General features: G+C 41.5%; 1 protein-coding gene across 5 annotated transcripts; it reads right to left on the bottom strand.

Annotated features, from left to right (window-relative positions):
• Positions 1–13,044: 13,044 nt before the first annotated feature.
• Positions 13,045–22,011, bottom strand: LIG4 (DNA ligase 4). 5 transcript variants are annotated; one of them, XM_020911367.2, is made up of 2 exons: positions 21,921–22,011; positions 13,045–17,172 (listed from the first exon to the last, which is right to left on the bottom strand). In XM_020911367.2, the coding sequence occupies exon 2, from the start codon at positions 17,142–17,144 to the stop codon at positions 14,409–14,411; it is 2,736 nt and encodes a 911-aa protein (XP_020767026.1). In that variant the 5' UTR covers positions 17,145–17,172; positions 21,921–22,011; the 3' UTR covers positions 13,045–14,408. The 5 variants fall into 5 exon arrangements, with proteins under 5 accessions (XP_020767026.1, XP_020767028.1, XP_020767027.1 ...); XM_020911369.2 differs by lacking the exon at positions 21,921–22,011 and adding an exon at positions 21,850–21,914; XM_020911368.2 differs by lacking the exon at positions 21,921–22,011 and adding an exon at positions 21,855–21,902.
• Between the last annotated feature and the right edge of the window lie 39 nt (positions 22,012–22,050).

The following is a 22,050-nucleotide window of genomic DNA, read 5'->3' as shown; positions in this document are numbered from 1 at the left end:
GCAGACTCTTTACCACTGGGCCACCTGGGAAGCCCGGTTCTTAAAGATGCGTGGTTTTATCCCCACATTTGAAAAGTAAGCTATCATAGCTGAGTTGTGGCCCTGCCACCCCCATTCATGCGTGGAAGCTACTTGAGAAGGGCATTTAGCGGGGTGATTATTCAAAACGAGGTCCTGGGGTGGGTTCTAATCCCATCACACTGGTGTTCTCATCAGAAGGGGACGCACAGAGACAGGGAGGACACAGCCGCCGAGGAAAGACCAGCCGAGGCCCTCGAGCACCCGGCGGAGGCGGAGCCGCCCTGTGTCTCCACCACAACACGACGCTTCTCCTTCCGTCTACACCGTATGGCAAGGTTGCAACATCCGCGAACCTCAGTTTCTTCCTGTTGCAAATACGGGCAAAACTACCTCACAGTGCTCTGGAAGCAGTTCTGGGAAATGATGTTTTCAGTCTGCTGATGGACGCGGGCAGCATCTATTCTATGTGAACCTTGAGCAGAACAGCGAAGGTGCAGGCGTACACGGTTTTCAGTCCCAGTTCCAAAGCCAAGGAGGGTCTTACAAAACACTCCTCCAACCCATTCTCCATGAGCCTGGAGCCCCCTGTGTCAGAGTCCATCCTTTCAATCTCTCTCCCCATTTTCTCAGTCAGAGAAATGCTCGGTCAGAACACTGCTGACTTTTAAAAATGCACAAGGTAAAGGTTGTAAGTCGAGTTTTATATGGGGCAAAATGAGCACTGTAGCCCGAGAGATGGCACCCCAGGTAGCTCTGAGAGACTGCTCTGAAGCGGTAGGGGGAAGGTCAGTATGTGTGTGGTTTTGGTGACCAGGAAATGCACGCAATAAAGCACATATTTTTGCAGAATGTTGCTGCTGGTCACCAGCAGAAGACATCACCAGGAAGGAATTTAGTGCTTTTCTAGACATGAAGAGATGCAAGAATTGCACTCATAAAATCAGCCCCTGAGAATATTTAAAACTGTCTGAAGACCTGTTCTGCCAGTTTCTTGAGAGCACAGAGTGCCTCATTTCTGCTCTCCACCCTGAACGTTTCAGGGGCAGTTGAAGGTCAGCAGCTGCAGCGGCACATGATTTCATCCTTGCGGAGGTAGATGGCGGGCACCCACGGCGAGTGCTCATTTGTAGCTGACAACACCCAGCACTTAATACCATCTTCAAGGCTACAAAAGTCTACCACACACTCCGCCAGCAAGGCCTATGGCCACTTCTATTCAAAGGTCTGAAAAATAATAAGTAGCATAGAATTTTTTTTTACCATCTCTTGTTTTCCTCTTACACTGCTATCTGTTTCATCAATTGCTCATGAGCAACCTTATGGAATAATATTTAGCTAGCCCCTTCTGGACACTATTCCAGTTTTCCAGTCTAACACTACTAAGATAAAAATACAAATTTAAGAGTGCAATAGTACATAATATTTAATCAATTAATGATAGGAGTTCGCTATATAAAGTATAAGTGGAGTGGGAAAAATCCCCCCAAAATAGAGGTAAAAGATTAAATTTCCCTCAAAGACCCATAAAGATTACTATGACTCTAGATAAAGTAGAGTGCCTAAGTACCAATTCTTTTGTGTTTTTTTTTCAGGCTAGAAACACAGTCGGAGTTCAGAGAAAAGCAAAGTTAGAGAAGGCCGTTGTGAATGAAAAATGTTGCCTGCCATTGGTTGTACTGTTGATTAGTCGCTAAGTCGTGTCCTACGCTTTGCCACCCTGTGGACCGTAGCCCACCAGGCTCCTCTGTCCATGGGATTCTCCAGGCAAGAGTACTGGGGTGGGTCGCCATGCCCTCCTCCAGGGGACTTTTCTGACTCAGGGACTGAACCCTCGTCTCCTGTATTGGCAGGCTGGTTTTTTACCACTGAGCCACCAGGGAGAAACTTATTCTGATACACTGTACTACAAAATCAGGTCTTTGTTTAAAGGACTTAAAAAACGTGTATGCAGGGCTCATTCTCATAATATTCTACACTTTGTATTCTATTTCATAGTCTGGGCCCAGTCACCCTCTCCCATCAGCAGAAGGGCTGGAGGGCAGGTCTACAGGCCCTATTTGCTCTCAGCAAGACCACCAATGAATTAGAATCAGATTGTACCCAACAATTTACAATTAGAATAAAACATATCTCCTTTTTTCCATTAGCAAAAACTTGTGAAATAATGAAGGAATCATTAAAATGGAATCTGAAGAACTAAATCAGCCAAAAGAAAAAAAAAAAAGGGCATATGTTATGAATTTTACCAGGAGAGAAAAATAAGACTTCAGATTTTAGTGTTCAATTTCATTTTTCACCATCTCATTTTTTTTTTTCAAGTTCATATGAATTTAATTTTCCTGGAACTTTTCCCTTGGTGCGAAAGTACTAAAAAATCCAGAAAAACACAAAGACAAGAAAACACTCATAATTCTCTCATTTACACTGAATTCATATTCAAATTTTGTTATATGATCCACAGGTTATATTTTTCCATGCAAGGTTTTTTTTTTTTAATTGCATACTGTTTATATCCTTTTCCAGGCTTCCCCTGTGGCTCAGCTGGTAAAGAATCCACCTGCAATGTGGGAGACCTGGGTTCAATCCCTGGGTTGGGAAGATCCCCTGGAGAAGGGAAAGGCTACCCACTCCAGTATTCTGGCCTGGAGAATTCCATGGACTGTATACTCCATGGGGTCACAAAGAGTCGGACACAAATGAGCGACTTTCACTTCACTATATCCTTTTGCACACATTGCATGCTATGAAATCTTCTTCCTCAATAATTTAATAGCTGTATTATGTCATTATATGAAGTTCTTTATTTGATGTAACCATTTAGGTTATTTCCCAATATTTTCTATTGCAAACAGTATTGTGATAAGCATCCCTGCATATATGTCACTCCATACTAAGAATTTCATTGTAAAGAGTGACACTAACCATGAGGGTTTCATTGTAAAGAGTGATGCTAACCATGGCTCAAACAGTAAAGAATCTGTCTGTGAGGCAGGATACCTGGGTTTGATCCCTGGGTCAGGAAGATGCCCTGGAGAAGGGAATGGCTACCTACTCTAGTATTCTTGCCTGGAGAATTCACGAAAAATGTAACCCCCACATTCTTACTATGTTCAAATAAATGAATATGATTAAAATTATGCGTATCATCTCCACCTCGCCCATCAGGTATCTGATGGCAACGGGTGATTAGCAGCTGCTCCTACAGTGATCTCATTTACACTAATTAACAAAATCAGATCAGGCTGAAATTTATTGCCCCGCTCCGTGAATCCTGAGTCTGGCAGCTGCTCCTACCAAGGCTGGCCTTGGAGCCTGGTTGTTAACAGATTGTCTGAAAAAGTATTTTGCTGATTATCTTCTAATGAATTTATTCTTAGGAGACAATAGTATGAGAAATACATCACAAGATTTCTCTACTGAAAAAATTTTAAGCTAATTTTACACGAGGATTTCCTATACAAAAGAGGAAGCTCCTTCAATTAATAAGCTTACACTGATGGAAACCAGGAAGCTCTGGTTTTATGTTATCATGGGCTGATGTACCATCATCTATTTAATCAAATTTCTGTCATATTTAATTCATTCTCTCTTCTTCATCATAGTATAATTTTACAGTAACTATGCTATGCTTATAAATATATATTTTTGTATATGTGTAACAACTTCTGAAAGATAAATCTCTGAAAATTCATTCACTTGGCCAGAGTATAAGTACATTTTAAATTTTTAAATTTTAGCTATTTTCACTCAGAATACCAATATACACATGATATAAATATTTGCATCAAAAAAAGCATGAGAATATCTATTTTCCTCACATTTTTAACAACAAAATACTTTAAAATTTTGGTTTGCAAATCAAATGGCAAGAAGAAAAATACAACTTTAGTTTGTCATTGTTATGGAAGTTTAAAAACCCTGTGTTTTGTGGAAGTATATTTTTATGTTTTTGAACAGTTTTGCATACACTTCTATTTGTTATTGTTTATCTAGTTGATAGCCTTTCTTATCGGAGCTCTTTATATAATAAAACAAAGTCATTTTCCTGCTATTTTGTTACAAATACTTTTCCTGTGTCACCTCCTTTGACTTATGGCATTTACCACAGAGTATTTTTACAAATTATATTAATTAAATTTAGCAATCTTTTCTTCGCTGGCTTCTATTTTTGTTTTTGTTTTCAGTACTTAAAACACCCTTCTCCTAAATTTGTATTATTTGCATGGCTTCCTTTTCTTACTTTCATCTGTCTGTTTATTTGAGATGTATTTAAGCAATGAGAGAGGCTTTGTTTCCTAGATGATTACACCGTTGTCTCCAAGCTACTTATTAACTCATTCATGTTTTCCCCCATTGACAGGAAGTATCACCTTTGTAAGACTGAAGTTCTCATATGCATCCAGCGGAATTTGGCAAAACCAAACAGCTCAGAATTCTTTACCCCAGTATGTAGCCAACAAAGACTTCATCCAAGCTGAGGCTGAGTTAAAGATAGCACTGTTATTTAAATCTGGAGGTTAGATTCTATCTCCTAACAATAAAATGGTCATATTAGGTAAAATTGAGAGCTATACTGAAATTTAAAGGCATTCATCCCACCAAAGGATAAAATTATATTTATGGGACATGATTCACACTTCATACCTAGAGAAAAAACACACTGCATTATACTCTTTCTTGGTTTCTCTTAGGTTTTTGCAAATCATTTTATTGTGTTCATTTTATCAGACCCAATCCAAATTACACAGTGACTCATGGGCCAGAGAAAATCAGTTCATAAACACAGACAGTAGAATTTTTCTATAAATTCATTTTGTTTCTTTATAATTATTAAAGTTGTACTGTGGATTCTTGCTAATCCCCTGCCCCCCACACATAGTGTTGTAAAACTGGGAGAAATGTACTCTGATTTAGCAAACATACGCCAGAGAAAACCCTATAGTTTTCTTGATCTTAATGAGCCAATTTATATACACTCATATCCCAGCCATCGAAAATTGGCTCAGGTCCTGATTCCTATCTTTTTCATTATAAACAACTTATCAAAAAGCACGCAGTGTGTCTCGGGCCTCTGAGGCTTGGCTGGGGTCCTGAGCACAGAGGGTCATGGGACGGTCTTCCAGACTGGTAATTAATAATAAATAGCATTTGCAGAGTACTTCACATCTTCAAAGGACTTTGCAAACAGTAATTAACCCACATTCTAACACTTCTAAAGGAAGAAGCAGGAATTAGCTTTCGGTTTATAAATGAGAAACTGGCTTCCAATGAAGCTGTGGTTATGCACGGTCTTTTGGAGTTACAAGGAATATCAGGTCTTCTTTCCGTACATTTCTGGTGGATCATTCTCAGCCTCACCATTATCGACATTCTGGTCTGGATCATTACCTCGGGAGGGGAGCTTTTCTGCTCCTCGTAGGATATTTAACAGCATCCTTGACCTCTGACCCCTGAGGCAGTCATACCACCCAAGTCCTGACAATCAAAAGCTCTCCAAGGGTTGACAAACCCTGGTGGGCAAAAGTCACACCCAGCTTCTATGATTAGCAACTGCCCTTTTGTAGGAGAAAGGGCCAAAAAAAGACTGGTATTGCCCATTACAGGGTTTCTGGTACAAATGAAGATTTTTTTCTCCAATTCACATTCTGTTGTTATGTGTACCACAGAACCTCTGCACCTATTGTTTTTCCTCCTCATTTATATACAAAAATAATAACTGACGAGTTAGAGTCTTCTAAATATAGTTCTAATATGAACTCACACTTGTGTGCACATTCACACACGTGTGCGTTCATACACACACACACACACACACACACACACACACACTTAGTTCTCAGGACAACTGGATAAACCAGGTATCACCACTGCCCTATTTTACACAAGAGTAATCTTGGACACAGAAAGGCTGCAGAACTTGTCTAAGTAGGTAAAAAGAGTGTTAGTCGCTCAGTCACGTCTGACTCTTTGTGGCCCCATGGACTGTAGCCTGCCAGGTTCCTCTGTCCATGGAGTTGTCCAGGCAAGATTACTGAGTGAATAGCCATTCCCTTCTCCAGGCGATCTTCCTGACCCAGGGATCAAACTAGGGTGGCCTCCTTCATTGCAGACTGATTCTTTACCATCTGAGCTACCAGGGAAGCCCCTAAGTAGGTAAGCATAGTTTCAACTCAGGCACTTTTCTTCCAGGGTCTGTTGCTCTCAATGACTGAGCTATACCTGGATGTATGTTGTGTGTGTGTGTGTGTGTATGTTCCAGCAATGAGTTTTGCAGCAGTGGAAACTTTTTGGTAAGTGTCAGCATAAAGTCTCTAAAAAACAACAGTGATGATATGAACAAGGAAAACAGAAAGCGTCAAGAAAAGCAGCCGGGCAGCTGGGCTGATGTCTATTTGTGAATCACTCGATAAACACACGACACTTTGAACATAAAAGACTCACAAAGCCTGATTCATATCCTCAAGGAGCCAACCCAGAATATAAGATCAGATAAAAAGATTACAAGGCAGAAAATTATAAGGAATACCTCCAATTCTAAATTCCTGGGTGGTAGGAAGAAGGAGATTTATTATGACGAAGGCACCAGGGTAGATCGTCTGGTAAAAATGTCACATGAGGAGTGACTTTACAGATAAGTAGGATTTGAAATTTGAGGAATGTCATAGCAGAGGCCCTCAGAGGACATCTCAGATAGAAGAGATGAGATATTCATAAAGTTGAAAGAATGAAGTGCAACAAGTCAGTTTGGTTGAAATTGGTTAAGCAGAGAGAAAGAAGATTGAAAAATTATCAGTTTAGTAATAGGTAATCACTATGTGGTAATTTGGTAATAGATAATTAGGCAGGTAATAAATGGGCTTCCCAGGTGGTCCAGTGGTAAAGAATCCACCCGCCAATACATGAGATGCAGGTTCAATCCCTGGTCTGGGAAGATTCCCTGGAGAAGGGAATGGCTATCCACGGCAGTATTCTTGCTTGGGAAATCCTGTGGACAGAGGAGCCTGGCAGTCAGCCGTCCGTGGGGTTGCAAGAGTCAGACATGCCTGCACATCTAAGCGCGTCCACACAATAAATGCACTACAGTCTGTCTGAATTCTTCCTATCACCGAGCAAAGGAATGCGAACGAGGAAGAATCCCCTCAGTGCTTCACGTGAACTAAGCACTGGTGAGCACTTTGACACACATTACCGTCCTTGATCAGTGAAGGGTCTCAGAGAGAGGAGAACAGAATGAGAAGTGCTATTAGTTGTCAACTGCTGAGTTTTCAACTGGAGACTCAATTGGGAAAGCATCTGGTTTCCTGCGCTCATGGTTCGGTTTTTACAGCTCTAGGATCCATCACAGCTTTTGTCTATGAAAGTCGGAAAGGAGAGAAAGAAGAAGAGAGACGAAGAGGCTGGGGTGAGCCTGCTACTAAGACGGAGACTTATACAACGCGGGGTAATTGTGGAATACCACCCATCACCTCGTATTATTCTCCTGCTGAAGAAGCAAATCACGGGTCCTGCCTTCCATCAAGTGGAAGGGATTCTGTTGTGGTGGTTGTCGAGTTTCTAAATCCTATCCGACTCCTTTGTGACCCCATGGACTGTTGCCTGTGAGGCTCCTCTGTCTATGGGATTTCGAGGACGGAAACCCCAGGAGACAGAGATCGATCACGGGGACCACCTTAAAGTCTGCCCACCATAGTTCATCCTCTGATGCTCAAAGATTTACTTCCCTCCTGCATGCAAAATAATTTGCACCCTCCCAAGTTGTTCAGGAGTCTCATCCCATTCTAATATCAGCAAAGTACAAAACTCCTTGTCTAATAAATCAGGATCAGGTGTGAACGAGGTTTCTGGTATAAAGCTCTCCATCTATGGACGGGCAAAACAGAAGACAAATTATCTGCCCCCAGTACACCCAGCACACAGTGGTGGGAGTGACCAGGCACGGGAGCTGGACACATTGCCCTTCTGCAGGGAGGAGAAATGCAAGACAGAAAGGAGTTTGTCCATAGTAGTTGTGAACTGCAGCCAGGCTTGGAGTTCCTGGATTTGTTTCCAAAGCTTGGGAATGATTGTGGCTCTTGGCTCCACTCTCTGGGCTCATGGTCCTGCCCTCTGACTCATCCTTTTTTCATGAAAGAAGGCATATGTTTGCAGTTGAGGAGTCTTCTGAGGCCGTGTCCTGCCAGCAGAACTTGGGTGTTTTTCCTCAGTCTCTTTCCATTTTGCACTCTCTCTGTCCCTTCCAGGCTAAGCTGGCAGTGTGTCTGCTGAGATAATTTTTTCAGGAACCCTGTGGATCTCCCGAGTGGGGTTCACTCCTCTGGACAAAAGTCACACAACAGGGCAAGATGAGACCTTCTGTCCTCTGGCCTTCTTCTGAGATGGCTCAGAGACAAACACGACATCAAACCTACTCTCGGTCTTGAGTGTATCAAGTATGGTTGAGAGGATCTGAGAGAAGGTCTTTTAAGAACCACTTGGGAGGGTGCACATCTGATCTTTACATACTTCTGAGGTCCGAGCAAAGTTTCTGCAGTCAGACCTTTAGTTTTTACTGTGTGTGATACTTTTGAAGTTCTGTCTTCATTTCAATAGCTTTGCTACCTAGAGGCTGAGAATTTTCAAAATCATCAAACTACATTTTCTTTAACAGGTGGAAACAGGTTTTTGTGTGAATCCTTTTGCATTTTCCTACAAGCAGCAAGAAAGCAGGGGGCACCTTGGGCACTTTGCTTGTGAATCTCCTTTACTATGTAACCAAGGCTGTCACCTACACACTTCACATAATGTCAGGAGTGAACGTGAAAGTGTTAGTCACTCAGTTCAGTAGGTCAGCAGTGTCTCATTGTTTGTGACCCTGTGGACTGCAGCACGCAAGACCTCCCTGTTCATCACCAACTCCCAGAGTTTACTCAAACTCATGTCCATTGAGTCAGTGATGCCATCCAGCCATATCATCCTCTGTCATCCCCTTCTCCTCCCGCCTTCGATCTTTCCCAGCATCATGGTCTTTTCCAATAAGGTAGTTCTTTGCATCAGGTGGCCAAAGTGTTGGAGTTTCAGCTTCAGCATCAGTCCTTCCAATGAATATTCAGGACTGATTTCCTTTAGGATGAACTGGTTGGATCTCCTTGCAGTCCAAGTGACTCTCAAGAGTCTTCTCCAACACCACAGTTCAAAAGCATCAGTTCTTCGGCACTCAGCTTTCTTTATAGTCCAAGTCTCACATCCATACATGACTACTGGGAAAACCATAGCTTTGACTGGATGGACATTTGTTGGCAAAGTAATGTCTCTGCTTTTTAAAATGCTGTCTAGGTTGGTCATAACTTTTCTTCCAAGGAGCAAGCGTCTTTTAATCTCAAGGCTGCAGTCAACATCTGAAGCGATTTTGGAGCCCTGAAAAATAAAGTATTTCCACCATTTCCCCATCTATTTGCCATGAAGTAATGGGACCGGATGCCAAGATCTTAGTTTTCTGAATGTTGAGTTTTAAGCCAACTTTTTCACTCTCCTCTTTCACTTTCATCAAGAGGCTCTTTAGTTCTTCGCTTTCTGCCATAAGAGTGGTGTCATCTGCATATCTGAGGTGATTGATGTTTCTCCCGGCAATCTTGGTTCCAGCTTGTGCTTCTTCCAGCCTGGCATTTCTCATGATGAACTCTGCATATAAGTTAAATAAGCAGGGTGACAATAGACAGCCTTGACGTACTCCTTGTCCTATTTGGAACCAGTATGTTGTTCCATGTCTAGTTCTAGCTGTTGCTTTCTGACCTGCATACAGATTTCTCAGGAGGCAGGTAAGGTGGTCTGGTATTCCCATCTCTTAAGTCCAGTAGGTCAAACAGGGTAGACTACGGTAATTGTTAAGGGGTGAGGGGTGTAGACTATGGTTACTGTAAGTAGTTAAGTGGTGAGGTGTAGACTATGGTTACCTGCCGGGAGCCATTACGGGAGATCCCACCCATGAGGAGGTCATGAAGAAATTACCTGACAGGCAAGGCCGTCCAGGACCCCATCCATGACGAGGTCATGAGGAGAAAACCTGACACGCAAGGCCATTCAGGATAGAAGGGACCCTCCAGGTGGCCTCAGCCTCTACCCCACCCTGTATCCTCGCCTCTTTTCTGCTGTTGTTCTTGTTCGCCCTGCTGCAGATTCTTGTGTTGCCTGCTGAGAGCTCTCCCGCTCCTCTTTCACTGAATGAGGATCAACTTAAAACCCTAATTAATAAATCTCCTGGACGCTGGTACCCTATGAAGGGGCCAGGGATGAAAGAAATGCTTCCATTCAAAGCCTTTTGCTGGCATTCCGGCTTGTTCGATAAACGTGTGCTCTCATTGCAAAAAAATGCTCATGATTATTCTAAACATCCTAAGCACAGTACGCTAACGAAAGAAACTATTAAGCATAGGCCCCTCTCGGGGTGAGAAAAGCTCCACAAATAATAGTCACAAATGTGCCTCATAGAAAATACTTTAGAGATTAGCTGGTGACTTCTTGCAGGTAGTTAACTTTTAGACTAAGAGCCTGTTTTGTGCTTTATCTGCTGTTTTTGCAGTCCTTCGCATTTCTGTTCTGTTGTAAAAATGTAATCCTATCTAGTTCCCATAGAGATGACGCCTATTAGAAAGAAAATAGATTAATCACAAGAAAAACAGGGTCTGCTACCAAAGTTGCTTAAGTCACACCAAGTGCAAGCCATAAAATGTTAGCAGGCCTGAAGGCCAAATGATAAGAAAGACTCTTGTGAATGAAAAGTATGTGGGTGACATCCTGTTTCTGTTGAAAGTCAAGTTGCTGTAATGTTTTGAGATGCCCTGTGTGTAAGCAATATGCACTTCCCCCTCCCCCCAAAAAAGATGTTGTTAAGGGTATAAAGGGTCCGTGTGAAAATAAACTCCAGACTCAGCCCCGAGCTTTGTCTCACTCTCTCTCTCTCATTCACCGCCGCCATTCATCCTGAGGGTTCCCCTGGATCCTGCTGGGGCTGGACCCCAACAGTTACCCTAAGTGGTGAATGTGTTTGGAGGCTGGATCTAACAAGATATGCTATGCACTGAAGCTATGAGAGCAGAGAGAGTCAGGGATGAAGCTACTCGAGCAGCCTGGTGAGTAGATGTACAATTTAGTGAAGTGGGGAACTGTGTGTATGAGGTCTAGTTTGCTTATTTTATAAAACAGAATCAGACCCACAGACTTGGAGAATGAATTTCAGATTGCCACAGGGAAGAGTTAAGGCGAGGGAAAGACTGGGAGTTTGGGATGTACACACTGCTTTACTTGAAATAGATAACCAACAAAGATCTGCCGTATAGCATAGGAAACTCTGCCCAATACTTTATAATAACCTAAATGGGAAAAGAATCTGAAAAAGAATGGATAAGTATATATGTACTGTCGGTCCTTTAATGGACCAGAACCTGGTGGTCTGGAGCCGATGATGAGAAAGTGAAAGGAAAGAGGCTAATATTCCCTGGGTTATGCAGCTGGCCTTCGCGCTCCAGAGAATCAGCCAGAAAGAGAGAGAGAAAGAAGAGAGAGAGAGAAAGACATAGGGACCCCAGCTCTGATGGAGCAAAGGTGTTTTAATCAACATGGTGTGGGCATATATACCATCTTACAAAGGTAAAGATTAAAATTCCAGACTTACGAAACATAAGCCGATCCTTATCAAAGAGAGAGTTGTAAAGAATCACTTTTACCATATGGTTCATAAAAAGGAAGAAGATCGTAAAGTTACTTATCACTGTATGGAGAAACTAACATATGATGAAACTAACAAAGGAAATGCATGCATTCCTCAGTCCCAGGAAAGTCTTGCCTCTCCTCTTAGTTCCTGAATATTCAGGAATTAATAATGGACAGAGGGTTCATGACAGATCCAAAACAGCACACAGGAAGCCCCCGTTAAATGCTTCCTGACAATGTACAACTGAGTCACTTTGCTATACACCTGAAACTGACAAACATTGTTAATCAGCTACGCTTCAACATAAATTTTTTTTAAAAGGTGTTTGAGAAATCAAGAAGTCTACTACAAAATATCAATGAAATTATGTGATCTAAGGCTGCTTCAAAATAATTCAGAGGTCTATACATATGAAAAAGACTGCTAATTGTTGATAATGGGTGATATGCACATACAGGTTCATTGTCAGCCTCCTTGTTGTATTTACCATTTTCTTCTATGATAAAAAAAAATAATAGTTATGGTTGGACAGGTTGAGAGGGCCACGTGATTTCATGTGATGCTATGTAAATGGTCAGATATGTGAACTCAAGGTAAGCAAAGAAACTGGAACTAAAGAAATGTGGGAGTCATTAGCTCATTTAAAGCCACTGGGCAGGATTCGAACACTTGTGGACTGAAAAGAGGGAGAACAGGTCTAGACACTGAACTCTCCAGCATTTAAAGACGAGGAGACTCTAAAAAGGCATTCTTGCCAGAATTTCACAATGTGTTTCAGATCACTGAAAAATACGTAACTTGGAATCAGCAATCCCATTTCTAATAACGTAAACAATTTACTGCAATGCCCGCTAGGAAAGAAGTACAGGTGACAAGGTGAAGTGGCCTGGAACCCAGTGAGGGCCAGCTGCGGCACATCACAGGCCAGTCAACGGAATAAGGTGCAGCAACCGGGACTGCTCAGGGACCGTAAATGTTCTCACCACTCACTGAGAAGAGCTAATCATACGAAGCATGAGAGCTTCTTTTATACTTGTTGAGACTGAAAACACGTATTCTGTACTTGCCTTATCATCAATAACCTAAAATAGTAGATGTTACTATCTTTGGTGGTAAAACTGTGTACTTTTCTCTTCACTACACATATTTTGCAATTTTTCTCAACAGACATTGTATAAAACTGTACAAATTTAAAATTTTTAATAAAGCTCATTTAGTAATATGAAACACAAAGGACGTTCAACATGAACTGACTTAAATCATTCAAAATGACATTGCTGCCTTAACATCTACTTGACTAAAATAACAATTATGAATTTTTGAAAATAAACATGAAATTATTTTAATAGCAAATTAAATATTTTATTTAAATTAAGAAATACAACAAAATAACATACATTTGTTCCTCTGTTTGGATAAAATAACTACTTACAAACAATCTACACACAGTTTCTCAAGTACTAAATTCCAAGTATTTAACTGATGTCATGAAACATATTTTTCAAAATGTATAGGCTGCATTCCAAAATTTGGTATATTTTGGTTTTACATATTTGGTACATAAATCCAGACATAATATATTTATATTTGCACATACTACATACTTTAAATAATCTAAGAAAAAATAAGTTATTTAAAAAAATCAAAGCAATTTACTTCTCTGTAGAGAAAGCTACAACACACATACCATTCCAATACCTTTCCAATGGGCCATATGTGGGAAAACCACTCTTTGTGAATACTATTTATACTGAAGTACAAATTCATATAAAAATATTTTCTTTAAAATATGCTCTATTTTAGAAAAAAAAATTAAGTGGAGGCCAAGTACATTTAAAATTGCAAGAGAATTAAAAAATCAAACTGATCTAACTTTTAAGTTTTTAGACCATGACTCAGTCTCCCCTGATTCAGCTAATAACATAATTAACAAGGTGCTCTTAAGGTGGTGCAATGGTAAAGAATCCGCCTGCCAATGCAGGGGATGTGGAAGACATGGGTTCAATTCCTGGGTTGGGAAGATTCCTTGGAGGAAATGGCAACCCACTCCCATATTCTTGCCTGGAAAATCCCATGGACAGATGAGCCTGGCAGGCTACAGTCCATGGGGTTGTTAAGACTCGAACATGATTATGCATACCCATCCTGATGATTAACAAGGTATTTTATTCGTGAGCCTGACTTAACCTTAAATAATAAACTTGTTCACCTTTCACATTTAAAAGAGGAATTTTAGCCTTCAACTTAAAAAGATGTATTCACAAATCCAAATATGCCAACTAATATTTTTCTTGCAATGCTTTTATTAGACAAAAACCATTATTAAAAATTTTATTTGACTTCAGAAAATCCTGTTTAGGTCACTAAAAGGACTAAAAGCTTCTAAATCTATTTTGTTAAAATCTATTTTGTTAATATGAGTCAAAATTTTATATTTGTATAACGATACTATAATGTTAAACTTTTTATTTCATCTTGGTCATAAAAATAATGAAATACTACACTGCTAAAAAATTTTCTTTCTTGACATTGGGCTACTGGGTGTCTTTTCTATATCTAAAGTTATGATGACTGTATCTAGTAATACTTTTTATGCAGATTTTTAAAAGATGAAAATAAAACATAGTTTAACATTTTATCATGATAATCTGTTGTAATGAGTTGGTCAGATCTGAGGCTTGCCTCACTAGGAAAGCCAGCTTCAGACCAAATATCGATTTTCCTCCTGTAATTCACACTTGTCTATTGACAGAGTGACCCAACGTTCTTGTAAGATTTTAAACTTCCTCTTAAGAGTCCTTCGGATAGCTTTCAAGTCTGCAACCCGACTCTGGTCCTCCCCAACAATCACGTGAGACACCTCCTCAGCCAAACAAGAAACTACCTGCGCTCCATGAAATCGAAGTTCCAAGGCTGTGATGGCTAACCTAGCTCCCTTGATTCTGGTACTTAAGTCATTGATGACAGCATACAAGTCCAAATAAACGGTGTGGTGTCTAAACAAGCTAAGAGGTGCACTGGCCCAGGAATACCTGTGTTCCAAATCAGCAATCACAGGACTCATCTCCCCAGGAGTCTGCTCACCAGCATTTTTAATTCCTGAAAAGACTTCCTTCAGTTGGTGCAAATCTGTGTCGACAAAGTAACTATCCCCATATTGGTCGTATTCCTGGGCAAAGTGGTGCTTTGTTGACGGGCACATGTGGATCATGAAGTGGGGTTGCCAGGGCACACAGCTTCTGGTCCTAAAACACTCTAGCAGCCACTCTGGCTTGACGACATCGTGTTTATCTGAAGAGATGATATTCTTCACTCGAATGTTCTCAGACCCTGCGATCACACAGTACGTGTCTGGGCCTGGATTCTGTACTATGTAACCACCCAGTTCGGCGATTCTGTTCTCCAGGTCAGGCTTGGGATGACTGCTGGTTCCACTCATGACACAAAACTCCACGTCTTCAAACACAGTAGAAACCCTGTTTACGTTAGAAAGGTTGGGAGCTTTTAGGTGCTCGATAATTCCAATGACTTTCTTCATCTTTGGGGCAGCTTTCCGCTTTTTCTCTTGTGGTTCGTCATCGCCACCCATGTAAAGGTGTTTGGATGCGAGCTTTCCACAGGCTTTCCCTCGAAGTTGCTCTAAGTCCTCCAGGGATGTACATTCATACCATTCTTTGTCTTCTCTTATCTTCTCAATCCGTGGAAAACGCAACGTGCAGCCGGTTTTATACATGTCACTGGGGACGATCTCTGTGGCCTTAACCTGAACAATGACTGAATTGCAAGGCTCGATGTACACCTCTGGCTTCTCTGTTCCACACAGAATGTTGCTTGGTGGGGCTTTCCTATGAAAAGGCTTCCAGTGTTTGGCCAACTTCAAACCCAGGTCATACAGTTCTTTCATGGTGTAACCCGAGCCAACGCGACACAGAGTATGAAACACTGAGGGTTTTTCACCAGAAGGGGGCTTCTCCGCCACAGCACACAAAAAATGAGACATCATCCCACCCCGGGCACCCTTCCCCCAGTAGCCCCCAATGATTAAGATGTCCAGCTCATCCATCAGTCCATTGACATACTCTGGTTTAATTTTTAACCATCCTTCACCTCTTTTATCCGGCTTGTAAATGGACAGCGGGTGTTTTACCATGATCCCCTCTTCTCTTTTATCTATCGCTTCATTCAAAGCATCAATTACTTCTTTCTTGGTATGAGCTTGTGTTTTCTGCACTATTTCTATCCTACCTGGTATGGGTGTGAAAACACTATTAAGAATTTCATACCTCTTTCTCAGGGTCTCATGTCCTAGCTTTTTATCATTAACCATCAACACATCAAAAACACAATAACAAGTCTGCAGCTCAGAATCTTCCACCATTCTTTTGATATCAAACTTATTCCCCTTTTGCATAAAAGTCTGTGTGTTAGGGTTGTAGGCCATCATCTCACCATCGAGGATACAGTTCAGCACATCTATTTTGAATGCATTATGAATGAATGGTGTGAGGGACCCTTCCTGTGGGGAAGCACCAAACTGGTCCTCATAGTTATACCCATTGCGAGAGAAGTACCGGTACACATCCCCATCCTTGTGCATCTGCATCCGCTCGCCGTCCAGCTTGGTTTCGATGTAGAAACTCTGGTGTTTCATGTCCTTCTCAATTCGCTCGATATCTGCTATAGCGGCCAGCATGGGTTTAAAGGCAGAGAATAGGGTGATCGAAATGTCACTGAGTCCCACTGAAGGATCGTGCAGCTGCCTACAGACCTTCTCCAGATCTGTGGTGACATTATGCAACTCAGCAGCATCACTGTGAAAAACAGAAAATATAGTTTGCTGACTACAGCCAAGCTTTAGGTCCTTGACAATCATCCGTATCAGCCACTTTTGTTCAAGTGCTGAACTCTGAGTTATAAGCTGAAGAACACTCTTCTTCATTAAGTCTTTCCTTTTGGCAGAATTATTGCTGGCGATGGAGTCTAAAATGTCATTTACTTGCTGAATGCTTAGGCTTCCTTTCTGTAGACATCTGGGTTTCAATACAAAGTATGCAATCATCGCAAAGTCTCCAGCGTCTCCACGGGTTCCAGTCGGTGTTCTATAGTTCAAAAGTTTAAGGGCATCTTTTCCATCTCGAGGCAAGTTAAGCAATTCAATATAAAGCTTAGCCAGCATAGTTTCTTTGATTCCATAGGCCATTCTCTCTCTTTCCAGCTGAGGAAGAATAAGTCTCATGGCTGGATAAAAAGAATCTGTGACATCTTTTTGGTTCTTATGAAGGGCATCGTGAAATTTTCTCCAAGAATCTAAAAATTCTTTGAAGTGTCTGACTTTTTCTGCACGCCCTTTACTTTTCTGTATTCGTTCTAAAGTTGAACATAAATCTGCAAAAGGAACATGAGATGCAACAGTCTGTGAGGTTTGTGAGGCAGCCATAGAAGCGATGGTGAATCTTCTGATTTATCTGGTAAAGCAAAAAGAGAGTAACTTTAAAAGATAAAACTCGACTAAATATTTAATGTAAAGACCTTATAGAGAGTGTGTGGTTTATAATAAATGTTCAGTAACATTTATTAAATGAAAACAGATCAATGCTATAAATGACATCTCTTTGCAACCTCTACAGTGAATGATAATCAACTATTTTGCTTCAATCCCAGTTCATTTCTGGGCTCCTGAGGTCTTTTCTTGTATTTCTCTTCTTTTTCTTTCAGACCACCATCATACAGCATCAGAAACAATCTTTTTTTTTTTTTTTTACAATTTTTCACATTTTAGCTCATTTTTTATTATGGCTGATTTACAATGCTGTGTATATTTCTGCTGCAAAGTGATTCAATTATATATGTGTGTATGTAATTTTTTCCTTTTTTTTATTATGGTTTATCACAGGATATTGAATATAGTTCCCTGTGCTATACAGGAGGACCTTGTTGTTTATCCATTATATGTAGGAAAAAAACTTCTTAAAATCATGTTTTTACCAAATCACTGGTTTGAATTGAAATTTGGCTGAACTGACCTTGTGCATAGATAATCCAGACCCCTTCCCCTCCAAATAAGCACCCTCTCCTTCCTGACAAAGTCTATGATTGTTCACTATCACTTCACTGCTCTGACAAGTCACTCTGGCAGCCAGAGCCCAAATCAAAATACCCTCCCCATAAAATTCTAACTTTACCTATCTCTCAACTCTAGCATCACAGTTCATACAGTTTCACAAATTTAGATTCATTAGCACAGCTTTTTGGCTCATATTCTCATGTCAGTAATCCTCAAACCACCTGCTGACTACATATGGGCTAGATACTGTGCTACGGGTAAATACAGTATGCTTCTGCTTTAGGTACACATTCTGTAATGAAAAGAGGATGCTATGGGAATGATTATAAAGTGCTAATTGCTTTAATAAAAACATAACAAAAGTAAAATGCCATGAGACAGAGCTTCTCACTGCAGAATCTTCTAAAGTCACTGAGGTGGAGAAGTAAATGGCAACCCACTCCAGTATTCCTGCCTGGGAAATCCCATGGACAGAGGAGCCCGTGGGCTACCGTCCATGAGGTTGCAAGAGCCAGATACCACCACCACCACCTAAGTACAAATAAACATAAAGCAGTTTTCAGTGTATCTTTAAAGCAAAATTCATTTTTAAAAAATAATAAATATCACCGGCCAAAGGCTTCACATTAATCAACTCTAAGAGCAAAGACCTGAGAGCCTAAGTAACCAATGTGACTTTAGGCAAACTGCTTGATCTCTGGCTCAGCTTCTTCATCTGTAAATGGAGTAACTACTCTTGTACTTTCCTCATAGGTTTGTGATGAGTTATCATATATTTGTAAAGTACTTAAAATAGTAGTTGGCACACAGTATGGGCTGTGTAAATGCTAGCTTTTTTTGCACTTTGGGGATATCAAAAATTACTACAGAAGTTCCACATGGGTTATGCTACACCACTGTACAGTTCTTTGAGGTTCTTTATAGAGGATGCAGTTTCAGGTTGTCATGTCTGTCTATATGCCAGAAGTATTTTAATGAAATGCCTGTACCAGCAAGAAGTTCTCTAAAAAATTAATAAAAAAAAAATAAAGTCACAGGAAAAAATGGCCACCTTGCTGGACTAGGGTCTAGAATATTTGCTAAAGTGTTTGCCACAAGCATAAAATTACTTTGAAGCTTTAAATATTCGTTCATGTTCTATTAAAATCTATAACAGAACTATTTTAATATGGTTTAAAGTATGTAACACTAAAATATACTCAGTTCAGTTCAGTTGTTCAGTCGTGTCTGACTCTGTGACCCCATGAACCACAGCACGCCAGGCCTCCCCGTCCATCACCAGCTCCAGGAGTCTACCCAAACCCATGTCCATTGAGTCGGTGATGCTATCCAACCATCTCATCCTCTGTCATCCCCTTCTCCTCCTGCCCTCAATCTTTCCCAGCATCAGGGTCTTTTCCAATGAGTCAGCTCTTCCCATCAGGTGGCCAAAGTACTGGAGTTTCAGTTTCAACATCAGTCCTTCCAATGAACACCCAGGACTGATCTCCTTCAGGATGGATTGGTTGGATCTCCTTACAGTCAAAGGGACTCTCAAGAGTCTTCTCTAACACCACAGTTCAAAAGCAGCAATTCTTTGGTGCTCAGCTTTCATAGTCCAACTCTCATATCCATCCATACATGACTACTGAAAAACCATAGCCTTGACTAGACAGACCTTTGTTGACAAAATAATGTCTCTGCTTTTTAATATGCTGTCTAGGTTGGTCATAACTTTCCCTCCAAGGAGTAAGCGTCTTTTAATTTCATGACTGCAATCACCATCTGCAGTGATTTTGGAGCCCCCAAAAATAAAGTCAGCCACTGTTTCCCCATCTACTTGCCATGAAGTGATGGGACCGGAAGCCATGATCTTAGTTTTCTGAATGTTGAGCTTTAAGCCAACTTTTTCACTCTCCTCTTTCACTTTCCCAAAAAAGATTTAAGTAAAATGTGTACTCTAAGAATCTGAAGAATGCCTTATCTTATAGTTTCAGACACTTCTTGGCAAGTTTTCAAGTAGCTCAGAGGGCAGGGAGCCAGAGCTGCTTCCAGGAGTGGGGAGATCCCTTGTGGTACAGAGTCCAGGAGATTCCCTACCCCAGGAAACGAAAGGGAATCTTACAATGTTAGCACAAGGCCATGTAACCTAGCAGTTGGCACAAGGAATCAATCACCATACCACATTTACTAAACTGTCAGTCTCTGGAGGTTAGAATTTGGTGTAATTTGTACCACATAATTGGCACATAGGAGTTCATCGGTTTGTTGAATGAATTACTGAAACGTGGAGCTGAGTTCCTGGAAAAGCACACCAGGGCAAGCCAGGAGCTGATCACACACCCACACAAACACACAAGTGGTGGGGTGTTTGGTTAAAACATTCAGCAGTCATAACCACTTTGGGGAAGGTGAACAACATCCACTTGGGGGCCAACAGGCAAAAACAGCCTCCCTTCTCAGTCAAATTCCTGGCAAAGGAAACCCAATTTCTACCCAGCCAATGAGGCCAGAAGACCACAATGCTGAGTCTTTTATCTTGGAATACCAGAGTTGGCTTCCCCTTGCTGTCTCATTTGCATAACTGACTGCACCACCTGGTTAGACCTGCTCCCTCAACCCAGCACATTATGACACACAACACCCTGTTCACAATTCATACACAATATGTATAAAATGAAGTATGTTGAGAAGCACTTCTCTGAATGCTCGTCTGGTGTACGGGTTCTGGTCTGTCTGTAGATTCTACCACGAACTGAAAGTCAGTTTCCCTGAGAAAGTCCCAGGCAAGGACTCAAATTACAGGAGCGGTGAGAACCACATAATGACGCAGATCTATACATGGTCCTGAGGCTGTCACATAGATAACCAAGATTCCAAAATTAATATAAAAAGAACACACTTTGAAAATTTTTACTTATGAAAACTGTACAAAAAGTCAAATATTAGTATTTCCACTACTTTTTGACACACTCTTATTTTTTGGAATCTGAGCATCTTAGCTGATGGTTTTGATTTGTGAAAAAACAAAACAAACAAGTTTGTGCTTAGGGCTCAGAAGTCCAATAAATCCGAGTTTAAGTGTGAGGTCTAACACTTATTAGCTGTGTGATATGACGCACTATTTAATTTCTCTACTATTTAACTTCTCTAAGTTTCCTTAAGTGTGAAGTGAGGTTGATAACTACATGTAAATTAGATGACATCTGACAATTTACATAAGATGCTTAACGTAGTATATGACATTTAATAAGCCCCTGACTGATTTCAGTACTATAGTGTTTGTTGGTTCAAAAAAAAACCAAAACTGAAAACATAAATATTACAAAGTACCAAGCAAAGCTCTTAAGAGAATGAATACAAGAATTAATATTAATAATGACTCATCATCCATTCAACTGCTGCCTAGATCGTCCTGAAGTGAAAACAAAACAAACTAGCGAGGTTTTATTCTGTGAATATGGGAGAGGAGTCAACGCTATTTTATTGGAGAGAAAGTGACTGTACAACCCTCGACAAGACAAAAGGGATTACAATAGCCACCTTTCACGGCACTTTGTGATATTCTGGAAGAACCTCAGGAGAAAGAAATTAGTCGTGAGAAAAAAACCAGTGTAAGAAGAGAAACAAGCATTCCCTCCAAGCCCACATTCGCTCATATCCCTCAGGCCAGACTCCCGTGCAAAATCACTGAAGGGCCCACACTACTCCCATCAACTGCGTACGAGGGTCCCCAGTTGGCAGGGTGGGCGCCAGAATCTTGGTAATTCAAGCAGCCAACACGATTCTTGAGAGTCAAAAGCACTACACTCCCTCGCCCCACGTCCCAAGGGTGGGGCCCCGAGCAAGCACCCTGAAGCCGAGACGGGGCTTCTAACTCAGCGCGTCGCCAGGGCATCGACGCCCCCTCACCTGGGGACGCCGGCGGGTGAACCGAAGGACCAAGGAGAAACCTGAACTCTCAAGACCACAGCGTTTGCGGACTGAGAAGACGAGACACGGCCCCTGCCTCCTCGGCAACACTTGTCCTGCCTTCGCCTCACCTCTAGGCCCTCCCCGGAATCCGAGGTCCCTCCCCCCCAACGCAAGAGCCTCCTACCTGACCTGAAATCGCAGGCGCCGCCACCCCCGCTTCCGGCAGCTGCTCCCCGCGCAGGCGCAGTCGCTTACCTGTGGACGGGGCGGTCCCGACTTAATGGGGATGGTGTGCGCAAGCGCCATCTGCACCTTGCGGGGTCCAGAGGTTGTGATGTCAGGGAGACGATGTGCGCAGGCGCGGTAAACCTTCCGGCGGGCTCTG

This window comes from Odocoileus virginianus, chromosome 8 (genome assembly GCF_023699985.2).
Source record: "Odocoileus virginianus isolate 20LAN1187 ecotype Illinois chromosome 8, Ovbor_1.2, whole genome shotgun sequence".
Classification (NCBI taxonomy): Eukaryota; Metazoa; Chordata; class Mammalia; order Artiodactyla; family Cervidae; genus Odocoileus; species Odocoileus virginianus.
Note: the sequence above shows the minus strand (reverse complement) of the source record. Positions and strands in the feature narration are given on the sequence as shown.

What these genes read in the sequence shown, in the direction of transcription:
- LIG4 (XM_020911367.2), bottom strand. Translation starts at nt 17,144, where the DNA reads ATGGCTGCCTCACAAACCTCACAGACTGTTGCATCTCATGTTCCTTTT.